This window comes from Geotrypetes seraphini, chromosome 10 (genome assembly GCF_902459505.1).
Source record: "Geotrypetes seraphini chromosome 10, aGeoSer1.1, whole genome shotgun sequence".
Classification (NCBI taxonomy): domain Eukaryota; kingdom Metazoa; phylum Chordata; class Amphibia; order Gymnophiona; family Dermophiidae; genus Geotrypetes; species Geotrypetes seraphini.
Window position 1 is genome coordinate 128,037,476 of NC_047093.1, and position 26,263 is coordinate 128,063,738.

Sequence of the window (26,263 nt, forward strand, 5' to 3'; positions counted from 1 at the left end):
TGATTATCTTAGTTTGATCATTTGATTTTTACCTTGTCCACCATAATGTGCATCAGACCTTTAAGTTTATCTTCTTAGCTTTTAGTACAGTACTTCCCCAATATTTGCGGGGGGTTCCATTCCATTCCAGGAACCCCCGCGAATCTCAAAAAACCGCGTCGGAGCGACAGCCATTGTTAAAATGCTCTTTGGTTTTGTTGTACTTCCAGATGGAGTTTGATGACAAGGCCCTAAGGAGAGAAATAAGCTATGCAATCAAAAACATACATGGAATCCGGTAAGTGCTTGAATAAGTTTGACTTTAATTATAATTTGATTTTCAGTGCAGTAGGTGTGTCATTCTGGACAAGCGGGTGATTGCCCCATGGCCGCAAGCCATATGCAAAAGGAATCCACTCTGGATTTTTCTGTGATCCTTCTACTTCATTGCTACCTGTAGTTGCTTCACTGCTACTGCAGTTTTTCCCTTCTGCACACGAGCCGGAAGGAGCGTCTCTGTTCTGTTCTCACCCTTTTTCTTATTTTATTTGGTGTTCTTGACTTTTATTCTGTGTGTTCAGTGCTTGGAGCTTTCATCTTGGTTTCAGCTCTTGCTTCATAGAGAAGAAGCAGACTGTGGTCTGCAGCTGACAGGCTGATCCCTGGTGGTACCTGTTAGCATCGAGGGCATGAGAGGGCATGGGTTAAGGACAAGTTGGATACCATTTTCTCAGCTATGCCACCTCAGCTTAATACTCTGTCCTACTGGTATAGACGGTTGAAATCTTCTATTCCTTTATCGGTGCTTGGAGCACTGCGGGCGCATTGGAATTTTTTAAGACCTTATATGCTTTTACTAAATCTGCTGATTTTCAAGAGCTCCAATAAAAGGTCCAATAAAAGCCTATATTACCTGACAGAAAGGAGACCATTTTGGGCTTTGGGAGGGTGACCTCTGTGCAAAGTGACAATGTTTGGCTGATACTTGCATCCATTTCTTTTTTGAATGCTCCAAATTGTCCATCTGGGGGAGTGAGCTTCCCCTTCTTGAGAGGGTGGTGTGTTGCCCAGTTGAGTGGGATTACGGAACTCTTTTACTGGGGTTACAGGACCCACTTTGGGCACAGGGTTTCACTATCCCACAATGCAGATTCATATATAAATGCCCTTCTCTTAGTTAAAAAGCTGATTCTGACCTACTGGGTTTCGGAGGATGCTCCACCGGAGGCTCAATGGAAGAGTAGACTTCGGGATCTGGCCCTATTTGAGATTCGAGCTTGTACCCTATCTAGTCATCTGGCTCAGCAGCATTATTTTACCCTGTGGGAGCGCTTGCGTGATCTAGTGTCTATTTGAGTGGACCATGGTATGCCCTTCTTGTTTGTCTGCTCCCTGTGTACTCCTTGCATGCTTACTTGTCTTTTGGGTACCTCAGGGAGGGGGGTTGGAGACCTTTTGTGGCAATGTAGGATGTGTGCTGGTATGTGTGTTGTAGAGGATGGTGTGTCTGAGTTTGTGTGGGATGTGGTGCGTATATAGTCTGTGTGTATGGGGGGTTATCTAAAATTAGTGGAAAGTTGCTGGGATTGTTTCTCATGTTTGCTGCATTTCTTTACTGTCCCTGCCGGTTCTGAGAGTGGCTCAGTGTCATCTCCAGTTGAGGACCGCTGGTTCCTCCTACGGGGGGATTTCTTGAGAGGGGACTTGTTGATTTTGATTGCCTTCGCTGTATATGATTATCTTGTATTCTTCTTGCCTTGTTTTGTGCCATTTGTAATTTTTGTACCCCTTTCCTCTTTCAATAAACATATGTTTGGGGGCGTGGCTTAGCGCGCACACAAAATGGACGTGTGATCGCGGCGCTCCTCTTAACTAGGCAACGGTTGTTAAAAAAATGTTTTCCCCTTCAAGCCGATTTCGGCAAAAAATATCAAAAAGAAGAGCAGGAGCATGGCAAGCACCCGACAAAATAAAAACGAAACTGGTGGGTCGGCGAAAAGGCAGAAGCAGGATCAAATTACCCCGAGTAAGGTTCTGCTTCCTGCTGAAGAGTCGGAGGAGCTTAGCAAAGCCGAAGTTATGGAGGAACTGAGGCAAATTAAACAAATGCTGAAAGAGACTGTGAGTAATATGGCTGAAATGAAAGAAGAAATACTAAATATCCACAGACAAATGGAAATAACTAATAAAAGAACAACAGAGTTAGAAGTTAAAATGGAGGGTTTAGAATGTGAAGGAAAAAGATGTAAAAATGACAGTTTGGAACTTATTCAATTGAAAAACCACCTGGAAGATTATTAAAGCCGAGGAAGAAGAAAGAATATAAAACTTTTTGGAATGCAGGAAAATTTGGAAGGGAAAAATGCCATACAGTTTTTAGAAAATCTAATTCCTAAAATACTACAGTTGGATTTTAAACAGCCTTTGGAAATAGAAAGGGCGCACAGGATTCCAACAAAAAATATGGAAAATCAAGGGAGGCCAAGACCATTAATATTCAAAATGTTAAGATACCAGCAAGCAATAGAAATTTTAAATGCTGCCAAGAAAGATAAAAATTTAAATTATAAAGGATCCAAAATATGGTTTTTGCCTGATTTTGCTAAAAATACAGCAAACAAAAGAAAGAAATTCCTTGAATTGAGACCTCAATTAAAGGATAAAGGATATAAATATGGGTTGTATTACCCAGCAAAAATGAGGATATCTTGTGGGGATAAATCTTTGTATTTTGAAGATCCGGAAAAGCTAAGGACCTTTCTTTCAAAATCAGAACCAATGTCATTTTAGCAGAATGGATGTTGAAATGTAAAGAAAATATTAAGTCTGGTTTGATGGATATTGAACAAAAAATTAAAAAAAAAACCAAAAAAACTATGAGACTTTGGAGTGTTGAAGAAAGAAGAATATGAAATAAAGAACAGGAAATAAAATGAACAAGGGAAAAAGACAATAAAAGAAAATAAAGAAGTAAAAGCAAGAAGGATGGACTGAAAACTCATGAGACTGAACTTTAGATGATTAAGGAATGGATGGCTAGAGTAAAGAGTAAACAGAAAGGAATAAAGATTTTGAATAATTTACAAAATGAGAAAAGTGAAGAATGGACAAGAAAATAATACAAATGGGAAAAAGAAGAAAGCAGAATGGATAGACTAAAAAGATATTAAATAAATTGACAATTGGCAGTCAAGAATCTCAAGGGAAGATGGATATTGATAAGAAATAAATATGAAAGATCAATTAATTTAAGAAGTCAATAAATGAAAAGTAATGAATGAAAGGAAAAGAAAAAGAAAAATGCAGAATGGACTAATTATAGACAGAAAAGATATATGATATTTAGATGCAAGTAAAAGAAAGGAAAATGAATAATATATAAGAAAGATACATAATATGAATTTATTGGTAATTGAAGGAGATGACTAGAAGATCAAATGTAAAGTTTGATTTTGTAATATTATAGTTTCAAAAGGATTGGATTTTAATTGGAAAAGAGGAAAATGTATATAAAAAAAAATTAATTAATTATAATATGAAAAATTTATTTTTCAGAATGAAATAAAAATGTTTATATATAAATAGATGATAAAAACAATTTAAAAAAAAGTATATGAAGATATGGATATTTGTTTTTAGATATTAAAAGGATGATAGGGGTTGCTAGATTAGAGTGTAAGAGATATAGGAAAAATAATACTAATTTATTAAATATATGTTTATGATAAAATTTTATGGTATGAACTAAAATATTGGGGAAATGAATTTAAAGATTGATGAGAAGACAAAGATACATTAATGGAATGTTAGGAATTAAATATGGTTACTGTGACCAAAGGTTAAATAACAGATAGAGAAAATAAATATTTTAAAATGGTAAAAAAAAAAAAAAAAATTTTATGAATAGAAGAGAGATATACTAAGATACATTGTGGAGGGAATAGCCTTACAAGGTCAGATCAATAGTCCACCTAGCCCAGTATTCCATCTTCATAGTGGCCAATCCAGGCCACAAGTACCTGGCAAAAACCCAAATGGTAGCAAAATTCCAAGCTACAGATCCAGGGCAAGCAGTGGCTTCCCCCATGTCTCTCAATAGCAGAATATGGACTTTTCCTCCAGGAACTTGTCCAAGCCTTTTTTAAAACCGACCACATTAACCACTCTTACCCAGAGCTTAACTATTCTCTGAGTAAAAAATATTTCCTCCTATTGATTTTAAAAGTATTTCCCTGTACCTTAGAGTGTCCCCTTTTTAATTTTTGATGGAGTAAAAAATCAGTTCACTTATACCCATTCTATACCACTCAGAATTTTGTAGACTTCAGTCATGTCTCCCCTCAGCCATCTCTTTTCCAAGCTGAAGAGCCCTAACCGTTTTAGTCTTTCCTCATACGAGAGGAGTTCCATCTTGGTCGCTCTTCTTTGAACCTTTTCTAGTGCCACTATATCTTTCTTGAGATAAGGTGACCAGAATTGAACACAATACTCAAGGTGAGGTCACACCATAGAACGATAGAGGCATTTTAACATTCTTAGTCTTGTTTACCATCCCTGTTGTAGTAATTCCTAGCATCTTGTTTGCTTTTTGGCTGTTGCCGCACATTGGATGGCAGTTTTCAATGTATTGTCTGCATACACCCAAATCTTTTTCATGAGCGCCGACTCCCAAGGTAGACTGACCTTGATTTTCAAATCTCAGCAAAATGTACTCTTGTATCCTGAGTCAGTAAACCAATCAAATTTGAAAAGCTGTCTCTAGGTAATAGAGAATATAACCTTTTGGGATTGCATAGACTGGAAGAAAAGTCTTACTGAATCAGGTCCTTTTTCATGAAAACATTCAGGAATTCTTGTACACTGTTGGTGGAATTGGGGTAACACTGTGTCATGGGGTGGTGAGGAAGGCAAAGTGTTTCTTGCTTTCATTTTTCCTATCTTTTTTACAATGTTGTATTGCTTTTAGTTAGCAAGTCTTATCATTGTTTCGCCTGTTATATTCTGCTTCTAGAACAGGTTTGTTCACCCCGGACATGGCTTTTGAAGCAATTGTGAAAAAGCAGATAGTGAAGCTGAAGGAGCCTTCGCTGAAGTGTGTGGACCTTGTAATACAAGAATTGATCAATACTGTCAAAAAGTGTTCCAGTAAGGTAATATCTTTTTCACTTTGGCAGAAATGTTTCTTTTCAGTAGTTAGGAAATCAGTTAGTCTAGTTAGAATCATTAGAATCAATTATCAAAATGATTAATAAATGATGGATTAATTGGGAGTTTCATGGAAGAATCTACTGAAAAATAAGAAGCAAGCAGTGAAAGAATATATAACATAGTTATATATTTGATATTTGTTTTTGAATTCATTGATTAATTATCTCACTCAGAAGAATTAGGGCCTTAAATAGAGTGACTATAATATCATAGTAACACAATAAATGACAGAAGGATCATTGGCCCAACTACACTTCTCCCTCCATATTCGCGGTTTCAGCAATCGTGGTTGTTATCTTGCTGGCTCCTGCCCCCCAAATGACATCAGCTTGCATAGAGAAATCGCTGCTGATGCCAAGCGTTTACAGAGAAAACCGCTGATTCCCAGCACTTTCTTCACCATGTTTTGCCTCTCCTTCAGGAACAGACCAGGTCTCCCACCATATTCTTCATTCTTTCACCATATTCACGATGGTTTTTCATAGAAAACAGCGAATAACATATGAAAAAGTTATTTGCGGTTTTTCTGTATTTGCGGTTCTGTTAATCCCCCATCACAGCGAATACGGAGGGAGCAGTGTAGTATGTTCTGCTATTCTATCTATGTTTTGTTTCTTGGAAGCTTCTTACCGCTACTAATAAGTGTGGAGTCAATTCTGAGCGGTTTGCATGAGCTTCAGTAAAGGTGTTAAAATACATGAGCTAAATATGTGTATCTTACCTATTTATATCATCTATATACATATACTATAATTATTGTTTCTGTATTGTGTGGCAGTGACACTTGGACTGGGCCAGAGTGACCCACCCAGGGTCCATGCCACAAGGAATAGATGTTTGTGACCTGTAACCTGCCAGTGGCTCCCATGCCCACTGGTGGGCTTTAGTTCTTTTCTCTTAACTGTGTGCAAAAATAAAGTTCACCACCCAAAGTTTTCAAAAAAACAACAACCCACTTCTCAGTTTAATTCAGGTGCTTTCATGTCAGATGGCAAAATATTCAGTAATCACAAAAATATATCTTGTCCCAACAGTTCAGATTAGAACACCCTTTTTTCCCCCCCAGAATCATTTTTATTTTTCAAAATAAATATACAAAATATACAGATAATTATTATAAATATACAAATATACAAAAGATAACTCAAACATGAAACAGACTAGTTGTACATATCGCAGTTAATAAGCAAAGAGATAGTGTTTGATGGTTTTGTTGAGCTCAATAAAATATATTTGAATATAAGCTAATATAACCAGTGCCTCATGTCAAACAAATCCAGCAGGGCCAGTACATATAATTTCAACTGAAAGTATACATGCAAAACATGGAAGAGAGTTGCCAATGAGCATCACAAATGACTTAGTTAAATGATAAGAAGTGACTCAATATATATTTTATGGATATTACATTGAAGTAATTTATGAGCTAATAGAATGATGTTTTTCAGCTATTACAGTTTCAAATTTGTTGGTTATGTATACCGTGTTCCACCATATGAACTCGAACAACTTGGAAAACAAATTATTTTTTAAATTAAATTTTGCCCTGGAATCCAAACGCTGCGTTGGAAACCAAACGTACGGGAACTACAAGCGTTGCTCAGCCCAAAGCGTCCCCTGTTTCCGTTTGGGCAGTTTGCATCAGAGGGAAGCTTTGGGCTGAGCACCGCTTGCTTTTGCCAATATTGCTGCCTATGCCGGCGGTGGCCCGATCTTGCTGTCTATTTGAAAATCTGAGTTTGTAGGATCAAGGAATGGATTAACCCAGTTTCTATTATTTTCAATGGGAAAAATTGTCTTGGAACTCGAACGGGGTTCTGGAACGGATTAAGTTCGGATTCCGAGGTACCGCTGTATCTAGTTTCCACCAAGGCCGGCAGTAAACAGAGATTTAACAGTTTTGAAAAGTTAGTCTAAGCTGCGTGTACAGGGTCAGATTAATAAAAAGTTTGATTTTTTTTTTTTTTGAGAAAGCACAAAAATTCACATCAACAGAATAATCAAAAATCCAAAAACAGCAGTAAAAAATTAGCCAGCTACAAATATGAGAGGATGTCATGTTAACACTTAGCTCAGTGAGGTCACAGACAGTCCTATAGTGTGATTCCCCACTCCTACTCCTGCTTAGTACCATACGAGTGCAACTGTGATGCCAACCTGCAAAGAATCTTTCTACTTATTTCCTTATTCCCTTTCCTGTCTTGTCCTGTCATTTCTATTTCCTTCCCCTCCCTTTTCTCCTATTTCCCATCCCACTATCTAGCTTATTTAATTGGTTTGATAATAAACCATCCAGATGCATTGTGATGGGTGGTATATCAAGAATTAATTAAACTTGAATATACGAATCAGGTTTTTTCTTGTGTTGGACCTGTGGAGTGGAACAAACTTCCAGTGTATGCTTGACAGCAGTAAGATCTGGGCCAATTTAAGAAACTGTTGAAGTGGCATCTTTTTTTTTTTTTGTCAGACGAAATATGCTTTCTTATGTGATGGACGTTTATGGTGTTGACTGATAATTAAGATCAACTTCTAGGTGCTCTTCTGTAATGATGAGTCTTTGCTGGTGCTTGCTTGTCATTGATTGCTTTGTAACACATATGCTGTTTGTATTTTATTATGTATGTAATGTGATCTGCCTTGTATAAAGGCGGTATATAACTATAAACTATAAACCACAGTATCTCCAACAAGATGATCTATATTATGAATCTATAGTTTTTCTTTCTGCAAGTGAACTGTGCAGAGGTGTTCCTGATCTGCTTTGCTTAGTTTTTCTTATTTTTGATTAAAAGTTCATTTTTTCTGAGACTTTGGTACCCTGAGACCCCATATTTGGGGGTTTTCTGCCTGGGAAAGGATGCAGGTTGGACCTGTGGAGCCAGCTTGCTGTGTGCCACTGTAGGGCTTGAGGTCCGTTCCCCTGGGAGCCAGCTCACCTTCTGAAATTTTCAAAGGCTTAAGCACAGGCTGTAGGCACCCTGAGTAAGAACCATAGGGGTATCGGGGAGTCGGCTGCATATTTGTTCCCCCATCGTGTTCTGAGGTTCTGTGGGTTGGAGGTCTCGGACAGGGTCAGTTCAGCTGGCAGCCTGAAGATTTCCTGGTTGGAGTCCTTTATTTGAAGTTTCTAAGGCAGAAAGTTCTTTTCAACCCCTCCAGCTTCAAGGAAAGCTGGCAGCCAGATACTTTCACAGCACTGTAAGTACAGCCCCATTATTTCCTATGGGAATTTTTTTTTTTTTTTTTTGGAAAGGGGGGTGCATAAACCGTTTTTGAGGAGTTCTAGGGCCAGAATTCAGGTCTCCCACCTCCAAAACCCTTATTTTGACATTTTTGATTTTTTAAAAATGTCTCCACAGGCCGTTTTTGGTCCTTTAGAGGCCAAGTAGTATGATCTTGTTTTAGGGCTGGCGTCTCATCAAGACATATCTAGATTCTGAAAAAGAGCACTATATATCAGGCCCCCAGGGAGGGGGGCCTCCATTCCCTTCTTGGAATCGTAACGTAGTTTTCCCGGGTCTCAGCCAGGCTCCATTTGAGCCACTGAAGGAAGCATCCTTGATGGATCTGATGCTCAAAATGGTTTTACTGGTGGCTATTACCTCAGCAGGAAGTATCTCTTGCTTGCAGAGAGCCTTTCCTCAAATTTACAGAAGCTAGAGTCTCTCCATCCTTTTTGCCGAAGATTGTTTCAGTCTTCCCGGTCATTCAGGAAGTCATATTGCCAACATTATAGTCCACAAGTTCCAAGAAAAAGGTCCGGATTCTGAAGAAGTTGGATGTTAAGAGTGCTTCTCTAATATCTTGAATTCACCAATGAGGTCAGGCTATCTGACCATCTTTTTGTGCTGACAAATTCAGCTAGGCATGATGCACTGGCTTCGAGTGCCACCACGATTGCTATATGGATCTGTAGGGCCATTTTGTCAGCATATCTTGTTTCTGGGAAATAGTCCCCTGTTTCTGTAAAGACGCATTCAACTAGAAGCGTGGTTTCGTCGTGGGCAGAAGTTCAGGTGGTGTCTCTGAGAAGATTTGTAGGGCAGCGACTTGGTCCACTCTACATACATTTGCCAAGTTTTACAGAGTGGATGTGGCAACAAGGGAGGCTTCTGTCTTTGGATCCTCAGTGTTGCGAGCCGGCGCTCTGTTCCCACCCTAGATTTCAGGGACTGTTTTGGTACGTCTTGCTCATCCAGAATGACACACCTATTGCACTAGAAAAAGAGATTAGGTTCTTACCTTGCTAATATCTTTCTAGTAGATAGGTATGCCATTCTAGAGCCCCACCTTGTCATTTATTTCCTGCGCCTGCCTACTGTCTCATTCAGAATGTTCTTATACAAACATGCAAATTGGATGCCAGTCAGAACTTAAGTAGTCTATTGCTAGGATATTTTGGGGTGTTTCTGTTTGTTATGTTTGTTTCACTGTTTTGATTGTTCAATGTTTTGTTATAGTTTCAGAGCAGAACAGACTTGTTCTTCGGGGAGTTTCCCCATACCCATTCCTTCACTTCTGTTTCTAGAAAGGGATATTGCCTGCTTTGGAACGAACTGTAGGTGGCAGCAGAGCCCTCTGTGAAGTTGGAGATAATTTGAAAAATCCAAAGTGGATTCCTTTTGCAAGGCTTGCGAGCACTGGAATATAACCCATTCGTCCAGAATGACATACCTATCTACTAGAAAGAATATTAGCAAGATAAGAACCTAATCTCTTTTTCTTACTTATACTGTAAACGTGTGTGCTTGGACTTCAAATATTTCACAGTGCCTTATCTGCATTCTCTATAGATTTGTACTAACACAACTGCCTTCTGGAACTTTTCAACATCTGTGTTGATGATTTGATGGTAGCCTTGTGAGATTCTCACTATTATGTTTTTCTAACATCATTTACTTAGCAGGGATGACAGCCCCCCTCCTCTAATTTAAGCCCTTGTCAATATATTAACAGCATATAATTATGCATTTGTGGGAGTGGAAATTAGTTGAAATATTTGAGAAGCAAAGTGGTTCATGAATGGGTAAACTGTGTGATGATACATGCACATTAACCTGAGCATGCTCATCTTGGGATCATACTAAGGCCTGTCTAATCATTTTTAGGTAATGAGGGCCTGCTTTTTCAGATAGAACTCTGGATGTCAGCATTTCTCTTTCCTGTGTGAATCATACAGGAAGCCATTGGGATTTGTTCCCTGAGGCACTTTTGCCAGCTTTCTAAAGAGTTCTCTAAGAAAAACATGTATTAATCTTAGTTTGCTCCTTTTTTTTTTTTTTTTTTTTTTTCCTTTCTCCTCATGGTTATGGATGCGTTTCCCTGTCACTCAAGCAGGAAATGAGCTTGTGACTAAAGGCTCCACACAGTAAACAGATTTTGCCAGTGCTAACATTTTTACAGTCAGCAGCTTTATCATGCCATTTGCTCTCCTGCTTGTTTACACGGTCTTGTCAATATATTTTACTTTTATTGATTGTCACATAAACAGTAATGCTATTGAATAACACAGTCAGTTTTCATGGAGTAATTAAATATGTTGGAATGTCTGTGCTCGTGCAATCTAACCTGTACTTTTTTTAATTCAAGGTTTATCGCCACCAAAAGATCAATATTTATTTATTTAATTTGTTTTCTAGCCCTTTGTCCCCAAAGAGCTCAGAATGGGTTACAGGTTTAACATGCATAATTTCTGTACAAATGTACGATACAAGTTTTTATCCTAACTTAATACATGCTAAGGGCTAATGATGATATACAGTTTACGGGTTACAATTTGCTATGGTTATCCTTATGGTGTAAGGTTTCCAGTACCTAATTCGACACACAGAAAGTTACAGTGTAAAATACAAGTTATCCTTGTGTGACACATACTGTTTCTGGTACCAATATACATCTCTTTGTAGTCTTATTGGTCAAGGGTAGAGGTTTAGGTGAAGAGGTATGTGTTTATTGCTTTTCTAAAGCACATATGGAGGAAGCTTAGTTATCACATAGGCTGGTACCATGTCATGCAAGGATTTGAACGCTAGCATTAGGCCCTTGAAGACACAATGTTTGGCTACAGGCAGCCAGTGAGCTGACGCTAGAGCTTGGGAGACAGGGTCATGGGCACGGAGGTTTTTCAGAAGCCTGATTACTGTATTTTGAACACGTGAGACCGTTGAATAGCACATTGCAGTAATCCATGCGGAAGAGTAATAAGGCATAGAGTAGTTGGCCAAAGACAGACTCTGAAAAGTAGTTCCTTATTTTTCAGAGTTGTCACAGGTAGTAAAATAAGGAAGATACCACCTGAGAATTATGGTTGGAAAGCAACAGGTTGCAATCAAGGAGTATTCTTAAGCTGCATACTTGACCTTTCGCACTTATACTAGTTGAATCTCAGCACAGCGAGGGACGGTCACAATCACAGCGATCTTTGCGGATCCAAAAGAGCTCCATCTTGGAGGCATTCAGTTGCAGTTTGTTTACGGACATCCAGTTTTTGATTTCTGAGAGGTAGGTTATGAGTTTCACAAACTGGGTGTCATGGGTTTCTCCTAGCTGTAGGTACAGTTGGATGTCGTCCACGAAGGAATGAATCCGTATTTGGTATTTGCGGGCTATCTCTAGGACAGGTTTAACATAGAGATTGAATAGTACGGGGGGATAGCAGAGCCCCCTGCGGGACACTGTATTTGACCAGTTTTAGTTTCGATAACATTGTTGAGCAGAACGCTTTGGAATTTGTTGCTTAGGAAAGAGGAGAACCATCGTAGCGTAATGTCTCTGATTCCTATTTCAGAGAGCCGCTCAATGAGAAGGGGATGATCAGCAGCACCAGAAGGACATCATTATCCTTGTCCATGAGTTTCCAGCAGTCGTCGATGATGTCAAGGAGGACAGTTTCAGTACTGTGGAATTTCCTGAATCCCGATTGAAAGGCGGATAGGGTGCCTTGTTCATCAATGAAGGAATGTAATTGAGAAACACTGTTTATTCAGCAGGGGTTAACAAGGAAGGAGCAGCTTGTTTCCAGTAAACTCTCACTGATTGGATCATGGACTGATATTCAGTGGCACTGTGAATGTGCCACTAAATATCAGGTCTGACAGCTTTGTCACTACATACCAAGCTAACATGACCCCAGAAGTTACCCTATGGTGCTTTGATTAAACTCTCAAAGTGTTTTGTGCAGGACGCTGCTGTTGTGCTTCAGACATCTGACATTGCACTACATTCTTGTACAATCCCACTTTATTCCAGGACCAGTGGATCTGCCAGGGTCTGCAGGAAACCTCAAAATTCAGAGGCCTTTTCCCTCCTCCCCCTCATACCTCATCACTGAGCTCCTTTGCTCACCAGTCTTTCTTCCTACAAGCCAGGCTATAGGAGCTTATTGTTTCTGCTCATGTTTACTTTCAAGATATAGTAGTACCTTGGTTTTTCGAGCATAATTCGTTCCAGAAGCATGCTCGTAATCCAAAGTGCTCATATATCAAAGCAAAGTTCCCCATAGGCCATAATGGCAACTCGGATGATTCGTTCCACTGAATAAATAGGTACATCTTTCCCCCTCCCCCCCAACCTGACTCCCAACCCAACCCCTATCCCTTCTTCTGTCTTCTCCCACTGCTGTCCTCCACTTTGCCACCCCACCCCAGGAACCGGCTTTGCTTCTCCCCCGAGGCCACTGGCGCTGCTCCTTCCCTTTGCGACCGAGATCACTTCCCTCCTCCCCCTACTGACCGACCATGTGCTTACCTTACCATCCGTTCGCCAGTGCTGAAAATGCCTACTGCTGGTTCTATGCTGAGCTGCTGCGAGGCCTTGAGCATCTGCGCATGCTCAAGGCCTTCTGGCTCTCACCCTCTCCGAGATTCTCATGGCCTTGGGGGAGAAGCAAAGCCGGTTCCTGGGGTGGGGTGGGGGCTTGCATATCGAGTCAAGTTTTGTTCAAGTGTTTTGCTCGTCTTGCAAAACACTTGCAAACCGAAGTTTGACTGTATTTTAGTATTTTTCATTCGCGGTTTTCACCCTCATGCTATGGAGGTTCCCTATGGGGACATCCTTGACTATGGGAGATTGCAGACCGTTGGAGAACATCTGCTTCTAAGGGGTTCCCTGCTTGGCAGTAAGTCCCCTGGACAGCCTGCACATCAGATCGGGGCTCAGGCACTGTTCCTTTGGGAGCTTGCTCACCCCAGGTTCATCTGCTAGTGGGTGGAACGCAGGCTGAGTGGTTCCGTGGATGCGCAACTGGGATTGGAGCCAGACTTCCTCTGCCAAGCATTTGCATGATGTGTCAAAGGGTGGTGGAGGTCTCCAGCCATGGTGGTGAAGCTGGTGGGGCAGTCAGAAGACTTGAAAACAAGTTTTTCAAGTTCACTAAGACACAGGATCTCCCCACTACACTGAAAACTGCCAAATACCCAAAAAACAAAGGAAAACGGTAGTTTCCACTGTAATGTCCCTCCCCCACACCCCCCCAACAGAAGCGCGAACACTTGTAAGTTTACTGGGGGGGTTCCCTCCAACCCCCCTCATAGCGCTAACAGGAACTGTTTTAAGGCCGCACGCATAAGTCTTGTGCGAGATTGTCAGCGTGTTCTTGTCCAGTGCGCTTTAGTTACGGTACCCTCTGCAGCAGCCATGAATGTGGCGAATCTGCCAGATCTCCAGGATCTGGACCTGTGCAGAGCCCATTATTTGGGGAAGAACCCCACTGTGCGCACACCTTGTGGATTTAATCTCTGAATCTCTGCAGGAATTGAAGCTACAGCCGGTCATTGCTGAATGTTCCCTTTTGAGTGACCAGAGGCCACAATCTGCCTTGTTTCCTTATCATCCTGACCTTGTTTAGATTCTTACAGATATTTGAAATGTGCTTGAGCCATGGCGCGACTTTATCCCATGGCAGATGGCTTTAATAAGTGTTTTACTTCCCCGAAGAAGCGCACATCTCTCCCCAGTGATTGCGGAGGGAGGTGGTCCTGAAGGTTGTCCAGGATCGACGCATGGATTTCATCCTTAGGCGTCTGTTTGATTCGGCCGCGGCTGGTGTTAAAGCAGCATTGGCCACCTTTTTAGTGGCTCGGGTATGCTGTTCCCAGCTGTGGTGCTTTGTGATTTGGATTTTCTTATCTCCGGAGTGGATTACATGGCTGTTGCCTTGTACATCATTATAATTCAATTTTGATTTGAATTTAATAAGCTCACCCACATTTTTTTGCCCGTTTATAGGCAAAAATTGGAGCATCATATGTAGAGCCTAATATCAGCCTTGCTACATGCCAATGTTTAAGAATAATGTTTTTAATCTTCAAAGCAAGGGGGGAGTAATGTTGAACGCACACCAAGGTGTTTTCTGCTACTAATTTCTGCTTATATTCAAGGGGCAAAGTTCGATTTGCATATTTTGCCCTCAAGTAAGCTTGATGTATGACTTGTTTCGGGTAATCCCTTGTACAATATCTTGAAATTTTTTGCTAAGCTTGGCATCTATTCTGTGTCAAGTTCAGGACAAATATCAGGAAGTTCTGCTTCACGCAGAGAGTGGTTGACACCTGGAATGCTCTCCCAGAGGAGGTTATTGCAGAATCGACCGTCTTAGGATTTAAAAGCAAACTAGATGCACATCTCCTTACGAGAGGCATAGAGGGATATGGGTGACTAAAAATTACGCCAGGTGTATACCTGGCAGGGCCTCCGCGTGTGCGGATTGCCGGACTTGATGGACCGAAGGTCTGATCCGGAGATGGCGCTTCTTATGTTCTAATGTGATTGAATATATATATACACTTTATGTAATTTTGAAAATGAATAAAGAATTTAAAAAAAAAAAAAGAAAATTATATCTGTTTTTCTAGAAGGAAGGGGATACCCCTGATGTTGGAGGTAGACTTTTAACAATGGACTGAGGCTATAATAAATCTTCTTGCTACTCACAAAAGCTGTGCACTACTTAAATGCTTCCTAATAATTGTCTTGCAGTTGTCAAAATATCCAAGGTTGTGTGAAGAAACCGAAAGGATTGTTATGGGATACATCAGAGAAAGGGAAGCGAAAACCAAAGACCAAGTGAGCATGAATGTTTGAAATCCAGTAAACTGTGACACTTCTTGCCCTTTGAGCATAACTTTCAAAATCCATCTAATTAAGTGCAATAGCTAAAATTGCCCATCTTCTTATCTAACAACAACAGTCAGTCTTTATCTTGTTATTTTACGTTTTTTCTGACTCTGGCTGATACATTGTCCCTGCTGTTGTGGAAACATAGTTGCATCTTCTTATCTAGCCAGAAATACATAAATGGATCAACAATGCTTGAGGAATACCTGTTTTTGGGAGTACGTTTAGGTTAGAGAAAGGATAACACATGCAAATCACACTTTTAGCAGTACATATTTTCAAATAAAAACCATACCTGCAGAAAAAGCAGGTGAAAATCTCTACAGGTTTTCTTTTCTCTAACAGTTTTATAAGAAGTATTCTCTTAGCTTTCCTTTAAACATTTGGGCCCTGATTCTATAGTCAGGAGTGCTTTAGGTGTCCAATCTAAGTAGTTAATGAGCCAATTAAGGACCTTAACAAGCAACAATTGGTACTTAGGCATCCAAAGGACGTAGACGCCACTTTGTAGCCGCAGCCACAATTTCATGGGCGCCCTAACTCAATAGGCGTGGGCGTGGTTTGGGCAATGACTCAATTTGGGCGTCCTTTGATTCATTTACATAACACTGAGTGACCTAGGGCGCCCATATCATGCCTATATTGTAGGTGAATGAAAACCAGCTTAGTTTGGGCTTCAAAAAGATCTCTAAGCTATCATACCACAGGGCAGTCAGAGACACCTGCCAGGAAACTGCTTTAGCTCAACAAGTAAAAGCCCTGTGCTCCGCTTCTAGAGGTCATAAGTAAAAATCCCAACCAGCTCCCCAGCACATATTTTAATTGTGGCATTCTACCTTGCAGGTGCACCTTGATGATCTCACAATGAGGTCACCATTGTGTAGCTGCAAACCTCCATATGCAATGAAGTAGAAGCCATGCTAAGGTCTGTATCTGGCTTTTTTCTGTTTTTAAGCTTTTGCAAATGAAGTTATGTATATTTTTGTCATGTGCTTTCTTTGCTTTCAAGAATGAGCTGATTGGAGCACTGTTTAGTCAGAAAAAAAGGGTAGCTTTTTAGCAAGAAAACTAAAGCTATATTCTTTAGCACTCTCCAGACCAGTAGAGGTTAACTTTACGAATGGTATATATCTAATCATGACCAGCAGGTGGAGACTGAAAACAAAACTTTGGGACAGTATATACTATCCTCCCTTCTCTATTTCCCTCAGTCTTCTTTCAGTCTCCAGCAGGTGTTGAGTGATCTGTACCCATCTCTCTTGGTAGGGCTGTTGGAATTTGTTTAGGGGTTTATTGTCCCTGTTTTTGGCCGGACGGAGCTTGGTCGGGCCCTGTTTGGGGGTCCGTCCGACCTCGGGGGTGTCAAACCCGGCGGGTCACGAGCGGGGTCCCTCCCCCCACTTCCTCCACCTCCCCACATTTTTTTAGAGGAGCCTCAGCAGTAAGCCTTGCCCCCTAAGTCAAGCAAGGCATATTGCTTCGAGAGCCTGTGGAGTCTGTTCTGTAAAAAAAAAAAAAAAAAAAAAAAATCCTGAGGTAGTGCTGGTCTGAAGGGTTGTTTCCCTTTAAGAAAACTGTATTTTACTGTATTTTTTCATGTAACCAGCACTTTTTTATAGCTAGGTCGCGTCTGGAGCAATTGTGCCCTTCTCCGGGGGAGTAGGCCACAATTTTAGTCCAGCCGCGAGGCACTCGCGGCCGGCCTGAACTCGGCGGTTTGGGTCGGTGAGGTGGTGGAGCTCCGTCGGCAGCGGCTGCAGGCGCCCAGAGCTCCCCGCCGATGGTGCCTCGCGAGTCGGCTTGGAGCAGTGGGGAAGCCCGGTCTTCCACAACCGCCCACGGAGGGATTCCCCGAAGGATTCCCTCTCAGCTGATTTTTTGACAGCTGATGCCGACTTGCCTGTCTTAGCGGCTGAGACTGTTCAGTCTTCTCAGCCGCTACAGGCCATGGAGGGAGCATTTTTGGCGGGAACTTCGCCATTTTCTTTGTCTGGCCCCTCCATTTTGTCTGCAACCTCAGGTGACCTTCCCCCTGTATGGCGAACACAGGGGCAGGTTTCAGCATGGACCCCTGCTGGGGCAGGGAGTCCCTGGGGACCCCCAGGGGTTTTTTGCCCCCAATTTATTTTCTTTCTTTGTGCGGACTTTTGGGGGTCCCACGTGCGCCTGGGGGGTTTCGGGGGGGGTTTCCCTCCGCGCCCCCTATGGCTTTGCCTCCCTCTTTTCGTTTGGCGTCCCCTCTTCCTCCTCCCTCATCCAAGCGCCCGCGGGGGGGCTTGGATTGCGAATTGGTGGGCGGAGGAGCGTGTTGGCCTGGTTGAGGACCTGGCTGCTTTGGCGGGCTTCCAGGATCCTCTAGAGGGGACGCCTGTTGGCAGCGGGGCGGCGGGTTTCCCGTCTTCCAGAGCAGATGCGTCCGTGGTGCGCTTTTTTATTCAGAGGGATGAGCTTTTAGACCTGTGTAGCAGGTCTCCTTGGTGCTGCATTTTTGCAGTGGCGCCGCCGGAGACCCCGCGTATGGGGGCCCCTCTGCTTCAGGGGGTCTGTCCTGGTTCCCGCTCTTTTCCTGTGCGTCAGGATTTGCGGGATTTTGTGTTGGCGCAGTGGCCTATGGGCGCAGTTTCGTTTGGTGTGCGCCTTGGCTCTTGGGTATCCCGTCCCGGAGGGAGGTAGGGCTACCTTAATTTCGCCAATGGGGAACGCGGTGGTCTCGGCACTTCCTAAGCGGCATACCGTGCCTGTTATGGACGGTTCTGCTCTTAGGGTCTCGGAGGCGCGTGCGTTAGAGACTCTTCTTAAGTATGATTTTGATGTCTCTGCCTTTGGGGTCCAGGCGGCTGTTTGTGGGGAGCTAGTCGCTCGCGCCGTGTTTCGGTGGGCTGAGCGTGTCCTGGATCGGGAGTCTGATGACTGGTCTCTAGTGGATCAGGAGGTAGCGAAGATTGCGATGGCTGCCTCGTTCCTCTCAGATGCTCTTTATGACTTGGTGCGGATTTCGGCTAAGTCTATGGCATGGCCGCGCGGCGTATTTTGTGGCTGCGCGCTTGGGCAGCGGATTCTGCGTCCAAAGCTAAGTTTACTAAAGTTCCCTTTAGGGGGTCTTTTTGTTTGGAGAGGAATTAGATGAGTTGATTCAGACTCTGACGGACTCGAAGGTGCCCCGTCTGCCTGAGGACCGTGCCCGCCCTGCGTCTAGGTGTGGGGCTGCCCGGGGGCGTTTGCGGGAATTTCGCAAGTATCGCCCGGGGCGTGGGGCTGCTTCTTTCCCGGCTCAGGGTTTTTCCCGGGGTCGGTTCTTCCAGCGCATGCAGCCCTTTCGGGGGGCCCGTCGGGGGGCAGGGAATCCCTCCGCCGGTTCCCCCGCTTCCCGTCCTGCGCAATGACTCCTTGCCGGCGCCCCCTTTGGTTCCGGTGGGGGCCCGGCTGCGCAAATTTTTCCCCAAATGGGCCGAGATCGCGTCCGATCAGTGGGTCCTTGAGGTGGTGCGGGACGGTTACGCTCTGGAGTTTACCCGCTCTCTGCCGGACCTTTTCCTCGCTTCTCCATGTCAGACTCCATGGAAGACGCAGGCTTTTCGTCAGACCCTTCAGCGTTTGCTAGATCTCGAGGCAGTGGTGCCGGTGTCCCCTACGGAGTGGGGCACCGGCAGGTACTCCATTTACTTTGTGGTGGCCATAAAGGAGGGGACCTTTCGGCCCATCCTGGATTTGAAAGGGGTCAACAGAGCTCTCAAGATTCCGTCTTTCCGCATGGAAACGCTGCGGTCGGTCATTCTGGCGGTTCAGCCGGGGGAGTTTCTTACGTCTCTCGATCTGACGGAGGCCTACTTGCAGGTTCCAATTCGGGCCTCTCATCAGCACTTCCTTCGCTTTGCGATCTTGGGGCGGCACTTTCAGTTCTGTGCGCTTCCCTTTGGTCTGGCCACGGCTCCTCGGACGTTCACCACGGTAATGGTGGTCGTCGCGGCAGCCTTGCGGTCGGTGGGCATCCTGGTTCACCCCTACCTGGACGACTGGTTGATTCGGGCAAAGTCGTTGCAGGAGAGCTCCCGGGTTACGGCTCGGGTGGTGGAGTTTCTCCGGTCGCTGGGCTGGGTGGTCAACCTTTCCAAGAGTCGGTTGGTCCCGGCTCAGCGTCTGGAGTGCCTTGGGGTTATGTTCGACATCTCCTTGGGGAAGGTCTTCCTTCCAGAGGCCCGGGTGAGCAAATTGCAATCTCAGATTCGCCTGCTTTTGGCGTCCCGGGGTCCTCGGGCGCGAGATTTCCTCCAAGTCCTGGGGTCAATGGCGGCGTCCCTGGACGTGGTGAGGTGGGCGCGGGCCCACATGCGTCCTCTTCAGTATGCTCTGCTCCGGAGGTGGTCTCCCCGGAGGCAAGATTTGGATGTTCCGGTTCCCCTGCGAGGCTTGGCGCGCTGCAGTCTGCGCTGGTGGCTCCGGACCCCTCACCTGGTTCAGGGGGTGGGTCTGGATCTCCCGCAGTGGACGGTGCTCCTTACGGATGCGAGTCTCCTCGGTTGGGGGGCTCAGTTTATGGGCCACTCAGCTCGGGGCACCTGGTCCGCGGAGGAGGCCTCCTGGTCGATCAACGAGTTGGAGACCAGAGCGGTCAGGCTGGCGCTGTTAGCTTTCCACTCCCTTTTGCTGGGCAAGTCGGTCAGAGTCCTGTCGGACAATGCCACGGCGGTGGCTTATGTCAATCGTCAGGGGGGCACCAAGAGCACTCCTGTGGCGCAGGAGGCGGCTCGGCTCATGGTTTGGGCGGAGTCCCATCTTCTGGACCTCTCGGCTTCTCATATAGCCGGGGTAGAAAATGTTCAGGCAGACTTCCTCAGTCGTCACTTCCTGGATCCAGGAGAGTGGTTTCTCGGCGCCGGAGCGTTTCGGTTGATAGTGCAAGATTGGGGGCAGCCCCTGATGGACCTGATGGCCACGAGTGGCAACGCCAAAGTGCCCCGCTTCTTCAGTCGTCGCAGGGAAGGGCTGGCCGAGGGTCTGGATGCTCTGGTCCAGCCGTGGCCAACGGAGGGGCTGTTGTATGTGTTCCCTCCTTGGCCGCTGGTGGGCAGAGTGCTTCTTCGCATTGTTCACCATCCGGGTTTGGTGGTGCTGGTGGCTCCGGATTGGCCTCGACGTCCGTGGTATGCGGATCTGGTGAGGCACCTGGTGGCGGTTCCTCTTCCTCTGCCTCTCTCGGACGACCTTCTGATGCAGGGTCCCATTCCCTTGTTCGACCCGTCTCTCTTCTGTCTTACGGCGTGGCTCTTGAAAGGGGTCGCCTTAGCAAGAAGGGATATTCAGACAAGGTGATCGCTACACTGTTGGGGTCCCGGAGGCTTTCTACCTCTCGGGCTTATGTGCGGGTTTGGCGTCTCTTTGAGGAATGGTGTCGGGCGCGGGGAGTGACCTCTTTTCGCGCTTCTCTGCCTAACATTCTAGAGTTCTTGCAGGATGGCCTGGATAGAGGCCTGGCTTGGTCTTCTCTCCGGGTTCATCTTGCGGCCCTGTCGACCTTTCGAGGGTTGGTGTCAGGTCAGCGTTTATCGGCTCTTCCTGATGTGATTCGGTTTCTGCGGGCGGCCAAGTTGCTTAGGCCTCCCCTACGGCCCTCGGTTCCCTCTTGGGATCTTAATCTGGTTCTCTCTGTTTTGGTGCGCCCGCCTTTCGAGCCCTTGGACGACTGTTCTTTGAAGGACCTTACTTTGAAGGCGGTCTTTTTGGTGGCCATTACTTCTGCTAGGCGTATTTCTGAGCTGCAGGCTTTCTCTTGTAGGGCTCCCTTCTTGGAGTTGTCTAGGGAGCGGGTCGTCTTGCGGCCTGTTCCTTCCTTTCTGCCGAAGGTTGTTTCTCCTTTTCATGTCAATCAATCGGTGGTTCTCCCGGTCTTGGGTGGTCGGGAGGGCTCTTCTGAGCAACGGCAGCTGCGCAAGTTGGATGTCGGTCGGGTCCTTCGCTCTGATGTGCAGCGGACCCAGGAATTCCGGAAGTCCGATCATCTCTTTGTCCTCCTGGCTGGTCCTCGTCGGGGAGCTGGCGCTTCTAAGGCTACTATTGCGCGCTGGATCAAGGAGACGATTGCTTCCGCTTATCTTCTGAAACAGCAGCCTGTTCCGGAGTTTCTCAAGGCTCATTCCACTCGGGGTCAGGCGGCTTCTTGGGCTGAGTCGTCGCTCGTGCCTCCGGTGGATATTTGTAAGGCTGCGGTTTGGTCCTCCTTGTATTCTTTTGTTAGACATTATCGGGTAGATGTTCAGGCGCGTCGGGACGCGGTGTTCGGTGAGCGTGTTCTGGTATCGGCCCTTCGGGGGTCCCGCCCGTGAGAGGGACTGCTTTGGTACGTCCCATTCGTAAAGTTAACCTCTACTGGTCTGGAGAGTGCTAAAGAAGGAGAAATTAGGTTCTTACCTGCTAATTTACTTTCTTTTAGCTTCTCCAGACCAGTAGAGGTCCCCACCCTGTCTGTTGTTGTTGTTGTTGTTGGGGCTGTTTTCGCGGGCAGTTTTTGTTTTTTGCTGCGGGTTCTAGTATTTTTCTAGGGCCGGGGAGAATTAAAGAACAGCGGCTGTGGCTCGGCTGGCTTAGCTGGCGAGCTGTGGGGACATTTTCCTTCGGGTATTTCTCCTCTGCATTTTCCAACAGCATTTGGGTATGTTATTTGTTACTCCTGTTCGGAGTATTGTTTTCTTCCTGTTTTCCAGTTCTTGGTTCTGCTTGGCTATTCGGCAGACTGAGGGAAATAGAGAAGGGAGGATAGTATATACTGTCCCAAAGTTTTGTTTTCAGTCTCCACCTGCTGGTCATGATTAGATATATACCATTCGTAAAGTTAACCTCTACTGGTCTGGAGAAGCTAAAAGAAAGTAAATTAGCAGGTAAGAACCTAATTTCTCCTTTTTCACGTGCTGTGCTTCAGTTAATGGATCTTTTCCTCTAATTAGCAAATAAGATTGTTCTTTGTCCACAAAAATAGGTTTTGCATGCAATATATCTGTTTTGATGTGCCCCGTTTATGTGGTGCCTTATTAAATGTATTTTGAGCTTAATAAAGCAAAAATAAAAACCCAGAGAGCTATTTAGCAGATCGCATTAAGGACATCCAAACTGTGCCTAAGTTCCGGAAGAACGTCCAAAGAGTGCCTAAGTTCCGTCCATAGAACTCGAGTCTATCTGAAGCCTAAGCACTTCCTTACAATGCCTATAAGACCCAGTTTTACAATTGCTATGCAGCTTGCTAGCTCACTCTGTAGTACACTGGTTAAACTATACACTTTTATCCTAATGTTGCTGGTTCGAATCCCAGTCACTCTGTCTAATGGAAGAGAAATAAATAAAAGCATTAAACAGATCCAATGCCTAGTATTACAATTATAATGAAAAACAGCATAAAATTGCCATTCTAATAACATAATAATAAAATATTGTAACATTAAGGGCATTGTTTGGACATCTAAATCTCACCTAAAACCTGATTCTCTAAAGGATGCCTAAAAAGTTAGACGCCTAAACAGTGCTGAACGCGATTCTACAAAGGACGCCAAACATAGGCATCTAAACGGTGCCTAACTCTAGACGCATTTTGCAGAATCAGGGCCTTGGTGCAAAATCTTGAAGTAAAAGTACCCTTGGATTTTCCCCACTTGTGCCTAGTTCAAGGAACACTTAGGGCAATTAGGGTATGACATTGCACCCATGCTATTCATATTTGTGAGGTAGCAGTTAGTGTGTGCTTATGGGTGTTATGTATCTAGAAGCCTGGACCAATCAGGCCTTAGGCATAGCGGGTCCGCCCATCCCCACTAAGTCTAAGGCCTGATTGGCACAGGCGCCTAGAGGTTTTGGGCACCCTCCTGCCAGCAATTGGACAGGCGGCCACGGCCCGCTATACTTATAGCAGCAGAGAGATCCCTTGCCGCAATAAGTATAGCGGCCGCGTCTACTTACAATGTAAACCAGCATTTTGTTGGCCTACATTGTAAGCGTCTCTTCCTCTACTAGGGAGACGCGTAGGGCCACCTAGGTTCGCCTAAGGCCCTTAGGCGAGCTTAGGCGTCTTGCGGGCCTCCCTAGGCTCCCGGAGGTACCTTCAATATAGGCGGCCTGCCTGGGGAGCATTTTTTTTAAAACGTGCATCCCGATTGGCTGATTAGACAGCTGTAGGACGCCTACAGCTGCCTAAAATCGGGACGCACTTTGTAGAATCAGGGCCTTTGAATCTACAAGAAAAAGTGTGTTTTCTTGTGCTGGGCCATTAGAATGGAATAAATTTCTAGTGTATCTTCAGCAGCAAAAAGATCTGTATTGATTTAAGAAAATGTTGAAAAAAACATATATATTTTTTAAATCGGGTGAAATATGTAATGTAATGTAATGTAATGTAATTTATTTCTTATATACCGCTACATCCGTTAGGTTCTAAGCGGTTTACAGAAAATATACATTAAGATTAGAAATAAGAAAGGTACTTGGAAAATTCCCTTACTGTCCCGAAGGCTCACAATCTAACTAAAGTACCTGGAGGGTAATAGTGAAGTGAAAAGTAGAGTTAGAGGAAAAATAAAAATAAAATAAACATTTTAAAAAGACAGCATTGATCTAAATACTTTGGAAGGTAGAAGAGAGGAGAGAAAGGAATAGAAGCAGAATGGGTCAGCGTCAGTGATGAAGTGGAGCAAGTAAGTTTAGGAGGAGCGATTGACGTATCCAGAAAGGGCTTCTTCTGGCCGACAGTCCCAGGATGCCTATGTCTCCTCCCCTGCGATGTTCTCCCATCCATGCATTCCCTCCCAGACACACTGCCCGTGCCCCAGCCGCTCCAAGGAGGCTGCCCCAGATGAGGTCCATGGTGAATGCAGGATTCTCTCCTCTGCGGGAAAGCCGCCCGGAGCCGACAGTCGATCTTCTTAGCGGATTGCTGGGGGGGAAGAGTTCACACTCTTGGTAGGATCGGGTCTGAGTGCTCTTGGTGGTTGTGGCTGGTCTCATTGCTGCTTAGATGTAAAAGCAGTTGATCTCCACTGCTGCTGATATTTAAAAGCAGGCAGATTGATCTCTCCAATGGACTGCAGGGGGAGGAGTTCACGCTCCTGGCAGGATCGGGTTTGTGGGATCTTGGTGGTTGTGGATGTACCCGCTGCTTCTTAGGTGTAAAAGCAATTGTTTTCCCAATGCTGCTGATATTTAAAAGCAGGCAGATTGATCTCTCCAACAAATTGTATGGTGAAGAGCACACACGTCTGGCTGGATTGGGACAAAGGCTCTCGATAGTGGCGGCTGGTCTTGGTGCTGCTTAGGTGTAAAAGCAGTTGATCTCCTACTTCTGATAATATTTAAAAGCAAGCATATTGATTTTTCCAACGGAATGCTGGGGGAAGAGCTTACTTGTCTGGCTGGATCAGGGCAAAGGGCTCTCGGTAGTGGTGGCTGGTCCTGTTGCTGCTTAGGTGTAAAAAACAGTTGATCTTCCTAGTGGACTGCAGGGGGAGGTGGAGCTCACACTCTTGGCTGGATCGGGTCTGTGGGCTCTTGGTAGTGGTGGCTGGTCCTGCTGCTGCTTAGGTGTAAAAGCAGTTGATTTCCCACTGTTGCTGATATTTAAAAGCAGGTAGATTGATCTCTCCAATGGACTGCAGAGGGAGGAGCTCACATGCCTGGCTGGATCGGGGCAAAGGGCTCTTGGTAGTGGTGGCTGGTCCTGCTGCTGCTGAGGTGTAAAAGCAGTTGATTTCCTACTGTTGCTACTTAACATACAGTTTCTAATAGAAGCATTGACTTTTTAGTTTCTTCTTTTTACTGTATAATCTTTGAGATAAGTTTTTGATTGTTTTATGAATGAGATATTTGTATGTTATGAATCTGTCTAGTGTTTATTATTTATGTAAAACTTGGAATCTGCTTTGAATAAACGTGGAATAGAAATAATAAATTCTCTCTCTCTTTCTCTAAATCTATCTAATCTATTTAGGCCACATTTCAGGTACTGTGGGCCCAATAGTCAGCATTATTTAGATGGCTGGGAACGGCTCCTGGCCATCTAAATAGTACATAGCTGGCTTTCCGCTGACAGCAAACTATCACAAGCTGAATATTGTAGTCTCCGGATTGGTTGGTGACTAGATGTGTCACATGACATGGTTGGTCACCACTGATATTGAGCAGCTTGTCGGCCAAGTTCATTAGGCAAAGACAACCACTTAAAAGGGTGTTATATCTTTGGCTATTGAGACTTAACCTTTAGCTGCTGAATATTGGCACAACTGGCCAGCCAAAAATAGAACACATCACTGAATTTCCAGTATTGCTGCAATCTAACAGAAGGCAAGGGAGGCGTCTTTTTAACCAATAATCAAGTCTTATGGGAGAACACCGGTGATTTCCCGCTGTCTGAATATTAGGCTGAATATGTTCTATTTGACTGAAAATGTCAATAAAAATATTTGAAATAAAAAAAAGAAATCCAACGTAATTATGTAAGCTACAGCATTCAACCTTTCCTAGTAATATACTCTTACTTTTATCCAACACAATAGCCAGTAGAAATAGTTTCAATAATATGTAGTGATTTGGAAACTGTACCCTAAAATAGAGAGTAAGAATCCTTCTAGTTCAAGTCAAGCAACCTAATTAATGTTTGTTTTACTGATGACATACACTAGCCTGAGTGTCTGTAGAAGAAAAGTAGGGTAACAAAGCACCTACCTCTTTGATGCTTTCCAAGGTCATTATATTTTGCTTTTTCTTGATAGGTGCTACTGCTGATTGATATCCAGATCTCTTACATCAACACAAACCATGAAGACTTCATTGGGTTTGCAAAGTATGTATAATGGCTGTATGAAATAGGATCTTTAAATACTTCCTTTCCTTCATACCCTGGGATTGGCCCGAAGCGCTTTTTTTTATTTTCACCAACTATTTGTTCAGTAACACTGTTGAAAGCCAGTTTACTAACTCACAATAAAAT

At 44.3% G+C, this 26,263-nt stretch overlaps 1 protein-coding gene across 7 annotated transcripts in view; it reads left to right on the forward strand.

The window, feature by feature from the left end:
* The window catches only part of DNM3 (dynamin 3), a 241,736-nt gene that overhangs the window by 54,456 nt on the left and 161,017 nt on the right, over positions 1 to 26,263 (forward strand). For all 7 annotated transcript variants that reach the window (XM_033961013.1, XM_033961014.1, XM_033961015.1 and 4 more), the window contains 4 exons: positions 210 to 277; positions 4,991 to 5,129; positions 15,166 to 15,252; positions 26,046 to 26,116. In XM_033961013.1, coding sequence (XP_033816904.1) covers positions 210 to 277; positions 4,991 to 5,129; positions 15,166 to 15,252; positions 26,046 to 26,116 — 365 coding nt within the window. The remainder of the gene's footprint in view (positions 1 to 209; positions 278 to 4,990; positions 5,130 to 15,165; positions 15,253 to 26,045; positions 26,117 to 26,263) is intronic.